Here is a 21335-nt window from a genome sequence, read left to right as displayed (position 1 = left end):
CTTGAACTGGCTCTAGCCGTGTCACTGTCTGTGCCCCTCCAGACCCCTGCATAGCTTCCCCTTTGCTCAGCAAACATTGGGGATTGAACCCCACATAGTCTGCAGAGGTCAGAGGCCGAGTGTGGGCTGTTGGTTCAAAGTGGGGCGTCACTCAAGGTGGGATGGGATAACACAGCAGACGAGCCCTCCTGGGGGCAGTCAGCTCCACTGGGTGGGGAGGGAGCGACCCCAGAGGACCACGGGAGGGATGAGCCCTCTCTGCGCACGCGGGCTCTAGCCCGGGGCATTCAGCTTCCGCCGGAGCCTCTAACATGAGACACATTTGGGGGCCGTCAGGGAACAGCAGCTCTGAGGCTCCCCCGTGCACATATCACCTGCATCCCAACCCGAACCAAGGGCCGACATTTCTTAGTAACTAAATTTAAATTTGCCCAAGACCTCGGGCCACTTTGAGCACCAGGCACGTTCTCAATGAGACAGGGATAAATCATTGAGCAAAACAGACAAAAGCTCTTCTACAGGATACAGGAGATGGAACAGTAAGTTAACTACAGGGTTTGTGAGAAGGTGCTCTGTGCTGTGGGCAAGGAAGAACGAGGACGAGAGGCCAGGTCCGTGCGGTCCTAGCAGGGGCGGGAACGTGTCCTTCCTTGCTCAGGCTGAATCATGTGTCACCGTACAGATAGACCTCATTCTGCTTGGCTCTTCCTCGGTGGGCACCGCATGGGGTTGCTTCTCTCTTCTGGCTGCTGTGAATGATGCTGGCGTGAACGTGCATGAGCAAGGACCTCCTTGAGCCCCCGCCTTCGGTTCTTCTGGGTGTATACCCGCCAGTGGGATCGCTGGACCATTTGCTCGTTGTGTATTTAATTTTTCAAGGAGCTGCCTGACAGCTGCCACAGCATCTGTGACTCCCACCAGCAGTGCCTAACCCTTCCAGTACCCCCCTCACTAACACTGTTTTTGGCCCAGCCAACGTCCTTGAATGCATGGACAGATGCGCCCCTGTCTGGTCGCTGTTCTGTCCAATCCGGTGGAATACCTGTCATCTGTAAATTCACTGAAAGCACAAGTGAAATGTGTAGGATCACGAGCATAGACAGATCCTTCCAGGTGGTTCTGGAAGCAACGGGAAGCCTGGTGCAGAGCTCCGGCCCTGCAGCGTGGAGGCAGGGGACGGTGGGGGCCTGACACCTCTCTGCTTTCAGCCTTTCTAACTGTACACTTCGGGAGCACCTTCCATCCACCGGCTGTGGTGTGTGTGCATGTATGAGAGCACATGTGTGCCTGCGAGTGTGTGTGCAAGCGTGGGCGGCTGCATATGGGCATCTGTGTGTGAACACATGCGAGTGCGTGTGTACATGCAAGTGTGGGGGGGTTGGTGAGGGGGTGGAGTATGTGTGCCTGCAAATGTGTGTGCAGGCACATGCAACTGCATGTGTGCATGTGAGAGCACTGTGCATGCGTGTGTGAGTGAGTGTGTGCAGGCGAGTATGTGTACAAATGACTGGGCGAGTGTGTGTGTGTGAGTCAGTGTGTGCGAGTGAGTGTGTATGCATGCAGGTGTGAATGAGTGTGTGCGTGTAAGTGGGTGGTGGGTGGAGTGAGTGTGGGCATGCGAGTGCGTGTGTGTGCACGTGCGTGTGTGTGTGTGAGGGTGGCAGTAGGTTGGGAAGGGGAGGCACCCAGTGAGGCCAGAGCTCCCCTCTCTGAGGGACTACAGCGCCTCCCCCCAACCCCGCAGGGCCCCGCCCTCCCAGGGCCCTGTCCTCAGCACTCCCCCTCCCCCGCACAGGATGGTCCAGGAGCAGTGTTGTCACAGCCAGCTGGAGGAGCTGCACTGTGCCACGGGCATCAACCTGGCCAACGAGCAGGACAGCTGCGCCACGCCACATGGAGACAACGCCAGCCTCGAGGCTACATTCGTGAAGGTGCGACCCGCCCGCCAGCCGCCCCGTCCCCTGCTGGAGGCCTGGGTGCTCTCCTGCCTCAGCCCCTGCGCAGGCCTCCTCCGAGCAGCAGGGAGGGAGGAGGGCGCTTCTCGGATTCCCCGCCCCCGCAGTTTAATCAGGGAACCCTGGACGACCTGGAGGAGACAGGGACGAAGGGACCCAGGCTGGCCCTGAGGACATCCAGTCCCCGGGCTTCCGGCCGGAATGCAGAGATCAGAGCAGAGGTGACCCAGGCTCTGGGGCCTTCAGAACCCTCTTCACTGTTCCAGGCGGGCGTCCCTACCCCCGTCTGCCAGGAGCAGGAGGCCCTGGAGCTTTCCTGCCCGCCAGGGCGATGTCCATGTGGCCCGGAGCTCACAAGGGTCCCCCACGGGGGCTCTGAGAACACACGACCTCCCAAACTGTCCTAGAAGACAAGACAGAGATTCAGAGAGAGATTCAGAGATTCAGATTCAGGCCACTCCAGAGTGGTCTGGCAGGATGCTTCCAGGACCTGCAGGGGAGGGGTCTGGCGAGGCAGCCCTGGGTCCATCGGGCCCAGGGGGAGGTGAGTGCCGAGTGAGTGATGCCAGGCAGCCTGGGTCTGCGACGGTCCCTTGGGGCCTCTGTCCCTGTGGGGGGTCTGCACCTTCCCATGCCGGTGGAGGAGTTCCTGACTGCTTTCTGGGCCCGAAACCACAAATTAACCAGGTTGTCCCTCCCTCACCACCCACTGCCAGAGAAAAACAAGCCTGAGTGGAAGGAGCTCGGCCGGCCGTTAAGCTGGGCAGCTGGGTTACTGTCGGAGCTGCGTTTCCAGGAAGAAAGTTCTCCCATTCTCTGTTAGGAGGGCCAGGCAGCGATTTCAAGGAGCACGAATTGGAATGGAGTCTGAATTCTGGGTGGGGGGTGGGGGTGGGTTCCTTTCTGGGGATTCTCTCTTCACACTGATTAGGGCAGAGGGAGGTTCCCCATGGAGGAGTTGGGGGTGCAAAGCCCCTTCGCCCACCCTCAGCCTTCCTGGGCCTTCACGGGAGGAGGTTTCTGGCGTGCGGGAGCTGGGTCGGGCGAGGGTGGGAAGGTCTGGTCACGGGGCCCCCGAAGCCAGGAGCCTGGGCGTTAGCGACTGCCTCCCCGGGCAGGGCTGGGGCTCTGCAGACGCCGTCCGCCCATGTCCCCAGACTAGAGAGAAAGGGAGGTGTGAAAAAGACACGGAACATTCTAGCAGGAGCAGGAACTGGCCACTTTGGCCGATGGGTGATCAGTGTTTCCCGGAAGGATTACTTGTGTCCTGGAAGGTGGAGGAGGTAACTGGGCCCCCCCCCACAACTTTTCCTGGCACAGAGGTTGTAGAACCATTGGGATAGAAGACCCACCAGCCCGCAGAGAAACTGAGGTAAAGCCACACCACCTGACCCCTGCTTTGGGCCTTTTGGAAAGTTCTGTGCTTTTTCTTAGGATAGTAAGGACTGAAATAGGGCTCTTCCTGTATCAGCCTGAGTGCTGTCCCCAGGATTCAGGTGTCACTTTTGGGAACACTGGGGTCAAGGTGACAGGCGGTAACTCTGTCCCTCGCTTGATGACCTGTCTCGAGGTCCTCGTGCTTTTTAAATGCACGATTTGCTTCCGCTGCCCAAACCCCCTGCACTCGGGAGGGAAGAGACAAGGGCTTGTTCATTTTTCCGGGCTTGGTAGAGAAATTGTAGACCACACACAAGGAGGGGATGCTTGGGGAGCTCTTGTGTGACCCTCAGAGCGCCCCTGTCATAGCTAATTTCTCCTGGAGGTATGTGAGTGGGGTGGGGCAGGGATGTTGATGGGTATAGTCTGGTGTGGGGGAGTACGTGTTGGACGCAAACCCCTTTAAGGTTCCTTTTAAACCCGGGACCTGTTTGGGGGACAGCATGCCTCAGGCTTAGCATGCTTGAGATGCTAACGGCCAACCTTTAGAAGAGAGAGTAAGTCCCATGTGTCGTTGCTGCGTGGGCGGTGTGGATATGGGATCAGAGAGGCCTGGGGGCGCTCCAGTGCTGGGTGGCTTCTCCACCCTGACTCTCCGCTTGTGTTCACAGAGGTGCTGCCACTGCTGCCTGCTGGGGAGGGCGGCCCAGGCTGCGGGCCAGAGCTGCGAGTACACCCTCATGGTCGGCTACCAGTGTGGGCTGGTGTTCCGGGCATGCTGCGTCAAGGGCCAGGAGACAGCAGACTTTGCCCCCAGCGACATCGGGGACATCCAAGAAGCAGGTAATTCCCCCACCCCCTTTTTTGCCTTCTGGCCAGGGCATTAGTCAGTGCTAGCCAAAGGAACCAAACCAATAGGATGCGGAGAAAAGAGATTTATTTTAAGGAATTGGCTCCCTCGATCGTGGGGGCCAGCAAGTCTGATGTCTGCGGGTTGAGCCAGCAGGCCCGAGAACGGAGGGAGAACTGATGTTGCAGTTTGAGTCCAAAGGCCATCTGCTAGCAGAATTCCTCCTTGCTGCGGGGCTACGCTGAAGGCCTTCATCCGATTAGGCAAGGCCCACCCACATTTCAGAGGGCCATTGGTTTTACTGAAAGTCTATTGATTTAAATGTTAATCTCATCTAAAATAAGGTCAGGAGCGCCTGGGTGGCTCAGCTGGTTAGGTGACTGTCTTCCGCACAGGTCATGATCCTGGAGTCCCAGGATCAAGTTCCTCATTAGGCTCTCTGATCAGCAAGGAGTCTGCTTCTCTGTCTGACCCTCCCCACTCTCATGCTCTCTCTCTCATTCTCTCTCTCAAATAAATAAATAAAATCTTAAAAAAAAAAAGTAATATATGGTCACAGCAAATACAGACTGATGCTTGACCCTGTCTCTGGGTACGGCGACCCCAGCAAGTGAACACATGAAATTACAGGGAGTGGGGCACACGCGTGTGCCGCTGCCTTAACTCAGCACAGACTGATTCTAGGTGTCAGATCAGTTTCGAGTTCGTTACCTGCTCTGAGAGAGCCCTGCCCTGGAGGGGGACTGAAGGCTTGGGAGCCGGAACCTGAGAAATCTGGGTTCATGTCTCTATCCTAACATGTATTTTAAATAAACAGATGTACCAGACCTCTGTTCCCTCATCTGTGAAATGGGTATAATCATAGTCCTGCTTTGTAAGGTTTCTGGGAGGATTATATGGGAGAATGAGTATAGAGTGTTTGGGTAACTCCATGAATGCTGGCCATCGCAATTCTTCCTTGTCCCTCCAACAGCCCTCCAACAGTCAGCATGGTGGCTGACCTTGCTCAAGATCACATGGTCAACACCCAGGGGAGGGAGAACGCTGGCCTTCTGCCCTTCTGCCCTTTTTCTCTCCACCTGGTGCCAATGATGTGGTGACAAGAGGCAGGGAGGGGTACCTTATTTATTTATTTATTTTTAAGATTTTTATTTATTTGACAGATCACAAGTAGGCAGAGAGGCAGGCAGGGAGGGGTACCTTATTAATAAGTGGCTGTGTTCTTTCAACAATTAGATACTTATTCAGCAAACCGGCGAGTGACCCCAAGGACAGCTTCAAGGGAGCTTAGGTGGGTCACGGGCAGGAAGGCCTTAGGAAGGAGGAGTTCACAGAACCGTGCTCCCTAAGTCACGCTGCCTATCACCCTGGCTTCATGACCCCGGTGGCTTCGTTGTCCTGGGTCAAGCAGACCAGCCTCCCTCTGTTTTTGATTTCTCATGGATGCCATGGGGCTGATTTTAGATATCTCAGGCATAAAGAAGGTCTGGAACCGCATTCTGGCTCCCTCCTTGACTTTTGAAACCAGAGATGATATTTTCACTTTAAACAAACCCAAACTATTCGTCCTGGTGGAGATTTTCTCCTGTGTCTCTGGGGAGGATTTTTGTTGATTTATGTCTTGTTTCCATAACCGTCTCTGAGCTTTGCTGCTGCTCCAGATGTCTTATTTCTCTTCTGTCTTTTATCTGCTTCAATTCTTGCCCCAGACTCTCCTCAAAGTCTCTGTGAGGACTCCCTGCCCTTCCTCCTCCCAGACCCAGACCCTTATCACGGGCCTACTGTGTGCTGCCATGGGCCCACACAGAGGCTCCACAGACCGCTGCTGGCCTCTAACAAAATAAGTCTGGGAATCGAGAGGAAGCTTTTAGAAACTTTTATATGCATCTGAGAGTGTAACTTAATACCAGTTTCATCTAAACAGGGGCCTGTATGTCTGTTCTCATAACTTAATTTTTCTGGTAATTCGTTCATATGACATGCTATCAAGGTATGAGCCTGTGATGGGGGAAAGAGCCCTGTCCCTTTACCGCAGAGAGTCTGGGAGGAACTGTGCTGGGATATATATTGGTTCCCCCATTCTACAGATGGGAAGATGGAGGCTGGGGGAGCCCAGGTTTAGGATTCTCTTTCTGGCAGGATTGGCAGTGGCTCTGTGCCAGGCTCGCTGGCTCCCAAGGAACGCCATGGAAGCCTTGATGGCCTCCTTACCCAGGCGAGAACTCCTCACAGTCCTCCTGGCCGACACTCTGCCCTGTGTCTTGGCCTTGACTGAATGCCCCAAGGGAGCCAAGAGTCCCCGAGTTGAATAACCGTAGCAAAGGTGCTCCCGGCCTCCTGACCTGGGAGAGACGATTCACACTCTAAAGGCCTTTTGCTTAGTTCCTGGCCAAGTGAAAGGTTTACTTGGGGGACCCTGACCACATTTTAACAGCCCGAAAAGAGCCTGCCTTGTGCCTAGTGTGTGTAAGTTACATTGTATTGAATTTTAAAGCGGAATTCCTAATACGTTTCTTTTTGATGATGTTTCATTTTTCTGGTGTGAGTGTGCTACACACTCACCGTGGGTGTGTTAGCAGATTTAGAAAGCAGAGGGAAGAGGAAATTGACACAGAGAGAAATTGTGTTTCCATCAGGTCACTTTTCCTTTCCGTGTTTTCTCTGTGTCTCTTGCTTCTCGCACATGCAACAGACACACATGGGTTTACGCTTTCCCGCCCATCGCCGTCACGCCAGCTGCCGACTCGTGCCTGAACTGTGATCGCTGCCATCCTTTCTTGTGGATGAGGCTGCGACTTCCCTGGGTGTGGCTTTTGGGTATTTTTAGGGACCCTTCCTGCCCCTGGCTGTCTTACACAAGCTAAAGGGATGAATTCGTTTCTTCTCTTACCCCAGAATGGCCAGTGGAAAACCACCCCATCAGACTACAGTAGGGGAATCCGCTGGTTGACGTTCCTATTGTGAGTAGGGCCCTGTCTCTGCCAAGGGCTCAGCCCGCAGAGCAGATCTACTCAGACGCCTCGTCTGAATGAGCCCAGCGAGCGCCTGCTGATGGCTACACGGGGCTTTGCGGGTGGGCCGTATATGTGCATTTATTTCCTGGGGCTGCCCTCGCAAAGCTCCATGGACTGGAGGTGGGAGGGGGGAGCTCAAACAACAGGAATGTTCTATCTCGAATGTTCTATCTCCCAGTCTGGAGGCCAGACGCCTCCAATCAAGGTATTGGCATGGCTGCGTCCCCCCGAGGCTCCGGGGGAAAATCTACTCCAAGCAGCTCTCCTGGTTTTTGTCAGCCTCGGGGGCATGGGTGGCCCGTCTCCTCCCTCTATCTTCCTGTCATTTTGCCTCTGCGCACGCCTGTCTCTGTGTCCACTTTCCTCTTTCTAGAAGGACACAGATGTACTGGCCGGGAGCCCACCTTCACCCACCTTAACTCAATCATCTTTGCTAAGACTCTTCTTGAAAGGAAGGTCATGTGCGTGGGTACTGGGGGGTTAGGGCTCAACATCTTCTGGGGCGACACCATTTACCCCATCACGACAAGTTTTTACTGGGCACATTGATTCAGGTTTGGGGGCCGTGGCCCGGTGTAGAGCAGGGCCGCAGCTGTCTTTGCTGAAATAGGCAGGTAACGTGAGTGCCTAACGTCCCTCGGCAATCCCTGAGCTCCCCAAATGGGCATGACTGCCTGATATTTATAAGGAGATAAAGCGGGGCGCCTGGGGGGCTCAGTCGGTGAAGCGTCTGCCTTCGGCTCAGGTCACGATCCTGGGGTCCTGGGGTCGAGTCCCCGCTCAGCAGGAAGCCTGCTTCTCCCTCTGTCTCTGCCTGCCACTCCCCTGCTTGTGTTTTCTCTCTCCCTAGGTCAAATAAATAAATAAAATCTTTTTTTTTTTAAAAGAATATGTTAAAAAAAAAAAAAAAGAGATAAAGTATTTAGGGTTTCTTTCTGCTGAGACATGCCGGACACTGCGTTTGCCTCTCTTTCCCCTCAGCCAAGATTTCGGAGATGGAGGGGGAGCAGGAGGACCCATACCTGAACGACCGCTGCAGAGGTGAGGCCGCCTCCCGGAGGAGAGTCAGGGCTGATCCCATTGGGAGTTGGACCTTGGGTTTTGCTCAGGTTCACATGGGATGAGCCCTCAGTCTGTGAGGCAACCCAGGTCCTTCTGCCCTCCCTGCACGGCTGGGCTCCCCCTTCTCCTTCCCCTCGAGCTGGGGCCTGGTGGGCTCACAGGGAGGGGCCCTACGGGAAGCGGGCGTCAGAAGCCCCCCCACCCCGCAGCACCCACCTAAACACAGGCTCTGTGAGGGGAGAACACCTGGGGCGGGGGGAGTGTTACTTGACTTTGGGTCCTGGAGCCCCAGCGGGTGCCGTGGACAGTATCCATTTGTCTCGCAGGGAGACATTTGCAAATTTAAAGAGAGTGGGGCCTGGCAGGTTTGTTTTTCATGTGATAAAAGGTCATTTCTCTCTCATGGAACATTCCCACATGTCTAGACTGGCGAGTCTGCTCCCCAGTTCCGTTCGGAGGCTGCCCTGTGGTGGGCGCGTTAACGGGGAGCAAGCGCAATCACAAAACGATGGGGTCCGCGCTCGGTGACACATCAGCACAGGGGTGGGGGGGCGGGGGGGGACGATGGGGATGCTGGAGGAGGGCGGAGAGCCCAGAAAGCTCCCTGGGGGGTGTGGGAGGCCTTCCTGGGGGAGGACGTAGCCAGTGGCTTAGCCAGGAAGGTGCCCCTGGGACAGAGATTTGGGCAGTAGGAGTGGAGACAGGCAGACGCAGACTTGGGCTGGCAGGCTATGGCGCGGGGGAGGGCTGCGGTGGGGGACAGAGGAAGAGGCTGGGGAAGCGGGCAGAAGCCTGCAGGCCCGGCAGTTGTCAGAACTCTGGCCACATCTTTAGCTGGTAGAGTTTTGTCCCGGGGAGATTTGCTCTTTGAGCATCACCCAGCTGCCTGCGGGTTTGTGGTTGGTGGGGGATGGGGGGTACCAGGGACACTGAGGGACCCTCACAGGATGGCCCCCTCCATGTCTGTGCTGGACGGCAGCTTCTGGCTTCTCTGCCTAGCCCCACTCCAGCCTGCAGGGCTGGCCCGGCGTGCTGCCATTTTGTCAGACCAGGGCTGGGACCTGAAGCAGCAGCCGCAAGGTTGTCCCGGGCCAGATCCTGGGGGGTCTCCCAAGGAAAGGGAGGGGCGCTAGGCTGGAGAGGGAGGCCTCCAAAATGGGGAGCCCACCTTTGTGTGTCGTCCACCCCAAGGGCATTTGCTCTGGCCCAGGCCAAACAGAACTGGAAACCCAGGGGTGTCTGGTGTGTGTTGGGCTCGTGGCTCACATCTGCTCTGATCTGTTCTGATTCCAGGCGGTGGGCCCTGCAAGCAACAGTGCCGAGACACAGGGGAGGAGGTGGTCTGCTCCTGCTTTGTGGGCTACCAGCTGCTGCCTGACAGTGTGTCCTGTGAAGGTAACCGTCGCCATGCTTCCGCGGCAGGGCTCGCAGCCGCACTGGGAGCCTCTGCCTCGACTTGACATCTGGGCAGGGCCCACCCTGCACACCTCGGGCCCCCACCCACCCCATAGGTGAAAACCAGCGTACCCTGGAGTCCACGGTGCACGGTGCCAAGCACCGTGTTGGGGAAGAGGGCTGGCTTTGGGGGTCTGAGCAGGCTCTGAATCCAGAATCTGCCAAGTAGCCCTGGGCACGTCCCTCGGCCTCTCTTGGCCCCTCCTGTCTGAGGCGAGGCAGATGGAGGAAGGGGATCGCCTCTCGTAGAGGCCTTAAGGATCACGTGCCTCGGGTTCAGGGCCTGGCACTTGCTTCGCGGGTGCTCAGAGAGAGCAGCAGATCTGAAACGGAGCAGGGGAAAGACACCACTGCTTTTGATTGGGGGGTGGTGCCCAGGACCCCACATAGGCACGTGCGTGGGGGACTGGACAGAGGCTGGGAACCAATTGCGCCACGCCTTCTGGAACATTCTTTGCGACAAAGCACGTGGGGGCCCGTGGTTCTGGCTGGTTACTCCTGCTTTGCCTCCATCTCTCCTAGACATCAACGAGTGTGTCATGGGCGAGCACAACTGCAGGCTCGGAGAGTCCTGTGTTAACACCGCGGGCTCCTTCCGCTGCCAGAGAGACAGTAGCTGTGGGACTGGCTACGAGCTCACGGAGGACAATGACTGCAAAGGTATGACATGCTCTGGGTTCGCACACCTCAGCTCCCCGCGACTAGATAGGATGTGCTGGTAGAGGCGGCACCGGGCTCCGGGGGGGCTCTGGGTTCCCTGGTGCCGTGTGTCGCACCCCGTGACTGTCCGGGGACGCTGCCCAGTTAAGCTGTTGGTAAAGATTTACCTTCTCTACTGTAACGTTGAGTTAATGACAGTGGTGAGTTTGCATTTCTGGAAGGGCTTAGGGCAGAATCATTTCAGAACAAGTCCCGAGGTGAATTTCAGGTGCTTCCATGTGCTTTCTCCCCGCATCGCCCCCCCAAAAAAATTATTTTTGAAAACAGCTGCCTTCCCTCCGACTCCAGGCTTCCTCAGAGTTCAAACATAATCTCTTCCACTGCATGAAAACATGACATTTCTGGCTGCCGGCCTCTCCCTGCCAAGCCGTAGATGTCATTTGGCAGATAAGGCTTTGCTGAGGATCTCTGAGGACATAGTTTTCTTCTGAGGCTTTCCAGCCCTCCAGAATGACGAAACCACTTGTGTGAAAATTTTGGTCGAGTTACAAGAGTAACTCAAAGGCCAAGCACACCCTCCTAACGTCTGAGGGTCTTTGGGCAAGCTCGCTCCTCTCCACCCTTGCCGGGCGGTTTGGGCCCTGAGAACCCAGGGGCCCAGCCAGCTGAGTATACGCTTTGGAACACTTGACAGCCATGAACTTCAGGGGAAGGGCAGCCAACGTGTCCAATCATGACAATCACCATTGCTCCTATTTGGAATATCGTGACGATTTCAGAATGAATAACTTTAGAGGGACAGTGTTTATTGCCACGAAGATCATTGCTTATTATCTAAACTAAACATGCACTTAGCCTCAAGTGAAGGAAAAAAAAATCCCACATACCGCCAGGAAAATGCCTGCGATATTTATCATATAACAGAAAGTTTGCCTCATAAGAGCCTTGGGGAAAAAAGAGAGAGAGAGAGCGAGTTTTCAATCTTAAGCGATGCGAGCACTATTTGGCCAACCAAGGCTCTTTTTTAATGTGATTTCTCTATGGGAACGTTTTGGGTTGTAGTCTGAGTAATGAGCATATAAAAAAAAGCGTTCTTGTGATTTTTAAATGTTGTGAGATGTTTCTGACAGGACTCTTGCTAACAATTTCCTTTTTTTATGATGTACCAGATATTGACGAGTGTGAGAGTGGTATTCATAACTGCCTCCCCGATTTTATCTGTCAGAATACTCTGGGATCCTTCCGCTGCAGACCCAAGCTACAGTGCAAGAATGGTTTTATACAGGATGCTCTAGGCAACTGTATTGGTAAGATGCTGTCACCAGGGCTGAGAGGGTCCCCCAGGCGGGGCGAATGCCCCGGAGCTGGGCCATGTCTCCGGATCGTGGGGGGCCTCCGAGCAGAGGTTGGCAAGCGTATCTTATCAAGGCCCGGGGAGCAGACATTGAGGCCTCGTGGGCCATCCGGGCTCAGCTCTGCGGAAAGCAGCCATGGATACATGAACGAGTGGGCAGTGTCGTGTCCCCATAAAACTTGATTTACCAAAACAGGTACAGGCTGGGGTTGGCCCCGGGGGTAGAGTTTAGCAACCCCGGGTTTAGACAAAAGCCCTGGTTTGGCTTCAGTTTTGGAGTCTACACCTGGTTTAGAACTTAAGGTAATTGACTCCCTTCCTCTGGCCCTTAATTTCTTCCTCTGTAAAATGGGAATATTCATGCCATCTGCCTTAGAGGCTTGAGGCAAGGATCGAACAAGAGGATGGTGAAGTGCCTGTGGTCTTAAAAACGTGTTTTGAAAGATACTCCGTGTTAGTAGTTTCACAGAGGTGGAGAGGAGCGTGGGAGGTGCCAAGGGCCTGGGGCAGGGGAGTGGGGAGCTGGTATTGACTGGGCAGGGAGTCTCAGTCGGGGAAAATTAAAAAGTTGTGTGGTTGGACGGTGGTGATGGTTGCATGGCAGCACGAACGTAGTGGACGCCTCCTGTCTGGAGACTTAAAATTAGGGAAAGTGGCACATTTTCTGTCACATGTATCTCACCCCCAAAAAACCCCACCACTGTGGGAGGAAGAAAATTCCATGGGAACATAGTAAACTGCAAACGCAGGAGGCCTGGCCAGAAGCTCAGGTAGGGAGGGGCAGGGAGTGGAGCGGACCTGTCACTGGCTTTACACACGGGAGGGGCCTGCCCTTGCTCCTGGACTCAGCCTGGCTAACTCCCGGCTCAGGCACCGCGTGCTGTTGGCCTTGGCGTCTAGATCCGCAGACCTGGCCTTGGCCTCTGCTCTGCAGAAACTTTTTAGAACCTGCCCTTAAGGACAGGAAGACTTCTCTCCAGATGAGAGCTGCAGACACCACCTGTTAGAACCCATACTCCCTGGGGCTGCCCCCTTACCCTCCTTGAAGGGTCTGTGAACGAGGGATGGCCAGGTGTTGTCCTAGGTCTGGCTCAGCCTCTCAGAGAAATCTGTATTGTTCTTTGATTTGGAATGGTAGTTTGGACTGAAAGCTCTCCTCGCCCCCCCCCCCTTTTTTAACCACCCCGGGATGTTTAAAGACAAATACAACAGTGACCCCCCACTTTGGACAGGGGCCTCCTTGGAGCCCTGCCCCAGCCTTCTTCTTTAAAGCAGCCCCCCTGACAGGATGGGCGGGAGTGTGGGGAAGTGTCGGAGCAGGGATGAGGTGGGAGGGGCTCAGCTTGGCCAGGCTTGGCCCCTCCCCAGCTCCCACCCAGCACAGGGGACCATGAGCCTGGGGCTGACTGGCCCTCCCAGGGCCAGCAGGGAGGAAGGGCCTGCCCAGACTTGCTGTGCGCTGGGTGGGGGCTCTGCGAGGAGGCTGGCATCCGTTCGGAATGGAAACCCTGACTCATAGCAGGCGCAGCCCCCCATGCCCGTGGGGAGGAGCCGTTGGCAAGTGTCGGGGAGGCCCCCACCTCTCACTCTGTGGGGTGCGGATGGGGTGCGGAGCGTGCAGGGACAAGGTGGGAGAGTAGCGGGAGGGAGGGGACGGCCCCCTTCGTGTCCTCCCCTAGACGCGGGGAGAGCCTGGGGGAGTGCAGGAAAGCCCCGAAGGAGCCCCACCGGCCAGCACCTGGTGATTCAGAATGTTTGCAACCAACCATGAGGCACCCCTCGTCTCAACCTGGGGCAGCCTCCCTTTTCTTGGGCCCACCATCCTTGCAACCAGACTCAGGATTCTTTCTTTAAAAAATTTTCTTGATTTCAAAAGTTTTGTATATATATAAAATATGTATATATGTATAATCTTTATTTACAAAAATGCAAGCAAATCCCAAAGTGCAGAAAGGAAACATTTCTGTTTAGATCAGCAGAGTCTGTGTGCCTCTCCGAGCTCCCGCTCTCTGGAGGCTCTTTTTCTGATGCAAATGGGGCCAGAGTCAGCTGCCACATGCTCCCCGCCCCCACCCATTCCTTAACAATCGTATTTTGACATCATTTTACATCAGTACCTTTATGTCATTTAAAAAAAAAAAAACAAACGACTGGGTCATCCCAAATACTTCTGTACAAGGAGAGAGCGTGTCGGGATCCAATGCTAGTTTCAAGGCTGTCTGGAAGAGGCCGCTTCCCCTCCCCTGTGTGCACCCGGGTCTTCAGCTTGCACACCTCTGCCGACGGCACCCTCACTCCCTCCAGAACAGTGTGAGGTGGTGGGAAGCTCTGACCTCATGGGCAACCACATTCATCTTCCCGGGGAACCTGGAACCATCTGGTACCCCACAAGCCTGCCTGTTCCCCTCCGGCCACCGGCAGACAGCCCTGCAGCTGCATAGTACCAGCCTCATGAGCTATGGGGTCTCTGTTGTAGCTTGTGAAAACAGCTGTAGACAGTATGTAAGAGAATGGGCATGGCTGTGTTCCAATAAAGCTTTATTGACAAAAACAGGCAGTGGGCTGGATTTGGCCGGCAGGCTGCAGTTTGCTCACCCCTGATTTAAGGGCTGGGAGGCGGGGCTCCCTGATTATAGAGCTGAGTGGTCCCTGGGACCAGCCTCGTCCTGGGGGAGTTTCCTTGTTTATAAAACGCAGAGAATAATCCTGGCCCTGCCTAACTCGCAGGCCAACTGTGGCAGGCGAGGGCAGCAGGGACCTATGTGCTTTTGTAAACTGTTAAGTGCTACACTGGCTGGAGAGGCTGACTCAAGGGGGAGGGTGCGGCTGGTCAACCACAGTCTGAGGAGGTTGGGGTGAGGCCAGGAGGGGAGAAGTACAGCAGGTCCCTCTTTCCGACGTCAGCTCGGGTGTCTTCTACCATCACTCCCTTCTTTTTGTCCCCTAGATGCTTTGTAAGTATCTGAGAAGGGGATTCCTTTTTTTTTTTTTTTTTACGATTTTATTTATTTATTTGACAGAGATTACAAGTAGGCAGAGAGGCAGGCAGAGAGAGGGGGGTAGCAGGCTCCCTGCCAAGCAGAGAGCCTGATGTGGGGCTTGATCCCAGGACCCTGAGATCACGACCTGAGCCAAAGACAGAGGCTTAACCCACTGAGCCACCCAGGTGCCCTGAGAAGGCAATTCTTAAAAACCTTAGAATTCTCTCCCTAGTAAGAAGTTCAGCCTGCATGGCTTGTTGTTTGAGAGAGAGAACTGGAGTGAGGGGAAGGGTAGCGGGAGAGGGAGAGAGAATCTTAAGCCGACTCCACACTTGGCGTGGAGCCTGATGGGGGTGTGATCTCACGAACCTGAGATGGTGACCTGAGCCAAAATCAAGCGTTGAACACTTAAGCGGCTGAGCCACCCAGGTGCCCCTGCCTCTGTGATTTTGCACCAAAGGGGAGCTGGAGGACCGAGCGTTTATCCTTGTGCGTTTACTGGTTTGCACTCTCTGGGCGTGTGGGATTCAGAAGGGACATGGCCACTTGACAGTGGGAGGCCCCGAGAGCCAGGCAGGCAGCCTCAGATGCCGTGCAGGGAAAGACGGATGGGCTGAAGGTTCAGGGCCAGGGACACGGCCTAGGCATGTTGTCTTTGAGGTGGCATGTGCTGGCGAGATCTGGGAGCCAGCTGGGGGGCTGGTGTGTGGCTCAGGGTGAGCAGGCTTCATAGTACCTCTGGGTGAGGTTTTGCAGTGAGGAGGGGATGTGGTGGTGTTTTGGAGATCGGGTCGTTGGGTTTTTGGAGGCCCCCCGTGTTTAACCACCTTGGCTCTGTCTTCCCTGCTGTAGATATCAATGAGTGTTTAAGTATCAGTGCCCCGTGCCCTGTTGGGCAGACATGCATCAACACAGAGGGCTCCTACACATGCCAGAAGAATGTGCCCAACTGTGGCCGTGGTTACCATCTCAACGAGGAGGGAACCCGCTGTGTTGGTTGGTATTTAAAAAGAGAACCAGTCTGATATGAACTTTCCTATCTGCTCCCAGCACATCCCTTCCTTCCCTGGAAGGGGAGAAGAAATCCCCAAAGTGAAGCTGTTTCTACCTCTCCATCCATCCCACTGCTCAACTCCAAGCATAGACCTTTATCGATTGCTGGGACTGTTACAGTAGGATGCCAGCCTCCCACTGTGCCCAGCTTTGTCCATTTCAGTCTGTCCAGGGTGTCCTGAGCTGAAAGCTCCCTTGTTCCTCCCCACTCACAATCTCCAGTGGTGAGAGGGGACAGGCAGTGACCCTGCTTACAATTCAGTCCTCCTGAGGTGGCCCCAACTTCGCAAACCTTATAATTCAGATGAAATAGGTCTTGCTGCTCCCTAAGCCAGCTCTGCTCTTTCCTCTCTGTGTGGTTTTCTGCTTTTACACCTTTTCCTCTGCCCACCTGCTGCTACATTCCTTTGGACCCAGATCCCTGCTAGCTGGAAGGAGTCCTTCTCCCTCCGACTCCCAGAGCACTTCCCTGGTGGCTCCCCCGGGTCACTAGGTACTTCCTGCCTTTCCCAGGGCCATCACTGGCCAGCCAGAGTAGGTGGCCCCTGAGCGTAGGGGCTGCATCTGGGTCAGCTGCCTCCCCAGCACGGGGCCCAGCACGCAGCAGGTGTCCTGTGACATCGTGTTGAGGAATAAATAATGCTGCTTTGTCAACGTACATTTTAGTTTGCTGCTTTCTTGTCTTCCTTTCTGATCATCTTAGGGAGAGAAGAAAAACCCACACTAAACATTTTTCAACGCGTCATTCTCTTTCACCAGACGTGGATGAGTGTGCGGCCCCCGCCGAGCCCTGTGGGCCGGGGCACCTGTGCATGAACTCCCCCGGAAGCTTCCGTTGCGAGTGCAAGGCTGGATACTACTTCGACGGCATCAGCAGGACGTGTGTGGGTACGTGGGCGTCCCTGCAGGCCCCGGGTGGCCCCCTGAGAAAGTCCTGGTGCAGCAGCCCCAGAGAGCAGACCCCGCGATGGGGGACCCCCATTCAGGTTCCAGCCCTGCCGCTGCACTCCCAGGTGCGACCCAGGCCCCCACCCATACAGCAGGTGCTCTGCTCGACCCAAGGCGGGCAGGGGTGTAGGAGACTACAGCCGGCTCTCCAAATGTCCAGAAGCACGAGTGACTTCCCAGAGTCAGGGCTCACGGCGGAAGAATGAATGGTGGTATGGCTGTCTCCCTGCTGGGAACGGGACAGACCCCTGCAGGCCGCCACCTGCCACCCCAAAACCAGGCTGCTTCGGGGGAAGGGAGGGCTGGCAACTGCCCCACCCACCACCAGAGCCGCGTGTCTGAGCCAGCGGACCGTCCTTCAAGGCTCTGGGGTGGAGAACTGGCAGGTGGGCACGTCCACAGGAGGGCCAAGAGTGGCCCCCAGCACGCCCACTGACTCTTGGGGGCTTTGGGATCAGTCACTCTGCCTCTCTCCTCCAAGAGATGTGGCTGTGGACAGTGGGGACACTGGGAGTTCGTGGCCAGAGGTGACATGGGTGGGGGATGCTGCCCTGAGCCGGCCCCGTCCGCTCTGTTGCAGACATCAACGAGTGTCGGCGCTACCCCGGGCGTCTCTGCGGCCACAAGTGTGAGAACACGCCCGGCTCCTACTTCTGCAGCTGCACTGTGGGCTTCCGGCTCTCTGCCGACGGCCGGTCGTGTGAAGGTGAGGCCATGTGGCCGGGGGGGGGGCGCTCCGGGATGCCCGGTACCGGGGAGAGCCACTACTCAACCTGCAGACCCACGGGATGGCCTCGAGTTTGTTTCCCCAGCACGTGTTAGGTGACGCGCTGGTTGGGGAAGCGCCTGTCAAAGGTGGCTTGTCAGAGAGGACTGCTCACCCAGTCCCTCCTGGGCCCTGGAGCGCCTGGGGGCGTCCGCCCAGGGCCACGCACGGGGGTGGATAAGCCGAAGAAGCTGTGTGGGTTGTGGCCGAGAGTGTGGGATTTGGCGGCGTCTGACACACCCTGTGTTCACCTGACTGGGGGCAGTGGCCGATGTCACCTGCCCCTGTGCCCTAACAGGAGAAACGGGGTTGGGAGGTCAGATTTTCAAGTAAATTGGAAGACAGGTTTTACTCAGACTGTTGCAGTAGCAGAGAGAGACATCAGTGCAGATCCATCTCAGCTCTGCTGAAACAAAAGGCAACAGGCTTTTGAAATGCTGGGCCATGCTCAGGAGTCGTCCTACACGATGCTGGGTGGGGGGGTCAGCCTGCTTAGGCGGCTGCACCTGCTAACCAGCTCCTCCCTCCCACAGAGAATGGGAGACGGGGGCCTCCCCTTCCTGATGATCACGTCTCGAAGGCATGATTCCTGCATCCTGGAGAAAGACTCTTGGGTTGCAGAGGCTACATCTCGAAGGGACAGAGAGAGGGTTTGCATTTGCAAGTTTTATCAAGTAATTACTCGTAAGAAAGAGGAGGCCAGGACATGTTGTCAGGTGTTGGTCGGAATACTGAGTCTCTCCTTTGGGCATCACTGAGCTTTTTTTTTTTTTTTTTTTTAAGATTTTATTTATTTATTTATTTGACAGAGATCACAAGTAAGCAGGGAGGCAGGCAGAGAGAGAGAGGAAGGGAAGCAGGCTTCCCGCTGCACAGAGAGCCCGATGCGGGGCTCGATCCCAGGACCCTGGGATCATGACCTGAGCTGAAGGCAGAGGCTTAACCCACTGAGCCACCCAGGTGCCCCAGCACTGAGCTTTTTAGGAGGCATTTTAAGGCTCCAAGCCCGTCACCCTAGGCTTTCCTGTCTTGGTCCCGTAGAAGCTAGGCTGAAGTCTGGTCGGGTCTCTCCGTCCACCTGGTAGGGGTTGGACGGAGCTCTTTGTGCCGAGTGTTTCGGTTAGCACAGAACACCGGCCTCCTTGGGGCATGGACCAAGATGGTGGGTCATACATTCAGCACAGTAGGTGCTCAACAGCTATCACATCTTCTACGGGAATTAGGGTCTGGGGTCAGCAAAGGAAAGAGCTTTGGCAGCCCTCAGCGATCCTCTCCCACTGTCCCGCACAACTTTTGGGCCAACCACGGAAGGATCATGAAAGTCCACTATGCTCAGAGGCATCCAGGACGCACAGTTCTCAAACGGGAGGCTGGACAGTGAGATGGGTTCCTAGACCCTAGGGTCCCCACAAGAATTTCGGATCTGCCCCCAAGAACAGACCCAATGCATGGGTATCGGCAAGGAAACTGTTCACACGTGGGCTGGGTTCCCTTGAGCTTGGGTTCTAATTCTAGCTCTGCCATTTTATGGCCTTGAAGGAGTAAGGCCCATTTCTGGGCCCCAGCGTCCTCCTCTGCAAATGCGGGGGGTGGCGGGACCCACCTTACCGGGAGTCAGGGTGAAGCATGGGACGAGCTCATCCCAGGGCAGGGTCCCGCACGAGACAAAGTGCCATCTGTGGAGACCGCCGATGTCCTTGCTGCTATCGTTCATGGCTTATGCCATTCCTTGTCACTCCGAAGTGACCGGAGAGGAGATACTCACATCTACATTAGTGGCCACGCTGGGGACAGAAAACCAGGGCCTGGCCAGCTTGGCCGCATCATTCCACTAAGCATTTATAAAGGCCCCCTGGCAAGGTGGATAGCGAGAACGTGGTCTCTGCCTTCAAGGAGTGTCTGTAGGATGTGACAACAAACCCCAGGGGGCAGAGCTGAGCAGGCGACCTGGTGAGCAGGTGATAGCCAGGCTGGGCACGAGGTTACTGTAGGACAAAACATGGGGTGAGAAGCTAATGGACACTCTAAGCTGCTCACCCCTCCTGCCCTGCTAGGAGTCAGCAGTAAATACATGTGAGAAGGGACTTCTAGGCCAGGGGTTGGCATTTTTTTTCCCCTAAAAGCCACATAGTAAATCTTTCAGGCTCAGCCAGCTACGCTCTGTGTTGTAGCTTATCGCCTCTGCCTCTGCGTTGCAAAAGCAGCCACAGACTGGGTAAATGAGGGAGTGAGCGTAGCTATGTGCCAATAAAACTTGATTTACAAAACCGGGTGGTGGGCCGGGTGTGTGCTGATTTCTGCTTTAAGGGAAGGAGACAGAGCAGGAGCCCGGCGCTGCCCAGTGGGCTGGTGCGTGCCAAGCACTGGCGTGTTAGGAATGTTGGCATCTCGGCTCTACACCCAGGCCCCCTGCTCTGCGGAGGGCACTGTCTTGGGGTGCAGCGGGGAGGGCTGTGATCAGAGCTCCGTTTGAGGACTAGAACTGACCTGGCGGTAGGCTGGGGAGAACCCACTGGAAGGAGCCAAGACTGGAGGCTTTACTGTGGTCCCGATGAGAGGTTCCAGATCCGTCCGGCATGGGGGATGGAGTGGGGGCCGTGCTCCCTCAGGACAACCGCAGGTGGGTCCCCAGCCCCAAGCGCGAGTGCTGAACGCCACGGGACTTCTGGCCCTTCCTCTGGGGTGCCTTGAGGGAGCTGCTGCGTCTCCAGCCCCGCCCAGGAGCAGGGTGGGCGGCCAGCTCCAGGCACGGACCTGCGGTGCCCCGTGTCTTTCAGACGTGAACGAGTGCAGCAGCAGCCCTTGTAGCCAGGAGTGTGCCAACGTGTACGGCTCCTACCAGTGCTACTGCCGGCGAGGCTACCAGCTCAGTGACGTGGACGGCGTCACCTGCGAAGGTGGGGTCACCCCACTCGGCCGAGGGGAGGGGACTCCCAACCCCCTTGCGCTGAACGCCCTTCCGGGCTGGTGGGTGGTGGGGTCCTTTCCCCTCCAGCTGAGATTTATTTGCATACAAAGAAGCCATAGCGAGTGAGGAATAGAAAGCAGCGAACACGTAACCGGCGAGCGTCATGTGGGCCCGGACCTTGGAAATGCATGGCAGGAACCGCGTGTGGCCGGGCTTGGTGGTGACCCTGGGATACAGCGGGGGCCCAGGGGGCCACTCGCAGGCCTGACCCGAAGCTCTGCCTCCCCTTGGCCGGGGCCATGTGTCCTCTGCCCCCGAGAGCTGAGCCCAGACCTGCCAGGCTGTCAGAGGATTAAAGCGGAGGTCGGCCTGGAAGGGCTTTGCAGGGTGCCTGGTGCACCGCGGGCTCTCGAGGCAGCTGCTGTTAGGGCCCCCCCGGCGGCCCTATGAGCACATTTGTCCTCGGCATCAGCACGCCCCAGGGGCCTGCGGATCACCCGTCCTGTGTGCCGTCCCCCTCCCGGAGCCCCCAGTCTGCCACGCTTTCCACCACCACCTCGCTGTGTGACCCTAGGCCAGCCCCTTCCCCTCTCTGGGCCTCAGTTTCCCTTTCTGGCATGATAGTTTCTGAGGCCGCCCCCGCATCCGGAGGCTTCCTGTGTCCGGATGCCCCATCGCGGCCTGGCCGGAGCCCAGTCGGGATGCTGAGGGGTGTTTTCCGTCGCAGACATCGATGAATGTGCCCTACCCACCGGCGGCCACATCTGTTCCTATCGCTGCGTAAACATCGCTGGAAGCTTCCAGTGCAGCTGCCCGCCGTCTGGGTACAGGCTGGCCCCCAACGGCCGCAACTGCCAAGGTGAGCGTGCGGGACCCCTGGGGTGGCCCAGGCCGTGCGCAAGGCTCTGCAGTGCGGGGAGCTGAGTCCGGGCGGCCCCCCCCGCCCCATTGT

The 21335-nt window shown here is 56.3% G+C and overlaps 1 protein-coding gene across 2 annotated transcripts in view; it reads left to right on the top strand.

Annotated features, from left to right (window-relative positions):
• The window catches only part of FBLN1 (fibulin 1), a 79704-nt gene that overhangs the window by 19094 nt on the left and 39275 nt on the right, over positions 1–21335 (top strand). For both annotated transcript variants that reach the window (XM_032882779.1, XM_032882780.1), the window contains exons 3-13: positions 1796–1931; positions 4004–4175; positions 8178–8237; positions 9552–9653; positions 10236–10373; positions 11543–11680; positions 15561–15704; positions 16521–16649; positions 17290–17415; positions 20253–20372; positions 21111–21242. In XM_032882779.1, coding sequence (XP_032738670.1) covers positions 1796–1931; positions 4004–4175; positions 8178–8237; positions 9552–9653; positions 10236–10373; positions 11543–11680; positions 15561–15704; positions 16521–16649; positions 17290–17415; positions 20253–20372; positions 21111–21242 — 1397 coding nt within the window. The remainder of the gene's footprint in view (positions 1–1795; positions 1932–4003; positions 4176–8177; positions 8238–9551; positions 9654–10235; positions 10374–11542; positions 11681–15560; positions 15705–16520; positions 16650–17289; positions 17416–20252; positions 20373–21110; positions 21243–21335) is intronic.

The sequence above is a fragment of the Lontra canadensis genome, unplaced genomic scaffold (assembly GCF_010015895.1).
Source record: "Lontra canadensis isolate GAN:19392208 unplaced genomic scaffold, GSC_riverotter_1.0 scaffold84, whole genome shotgun sequence".
Taxonomy (NCBI): Eukaryota; Metazoa; Chordata; class Mammalia; order Carnivora; family Mustelidae; genus Lontra; species Lontra canadensis.
This window is presented reverse-complemented; position numbering and strand designations above follow the sequence as displayed.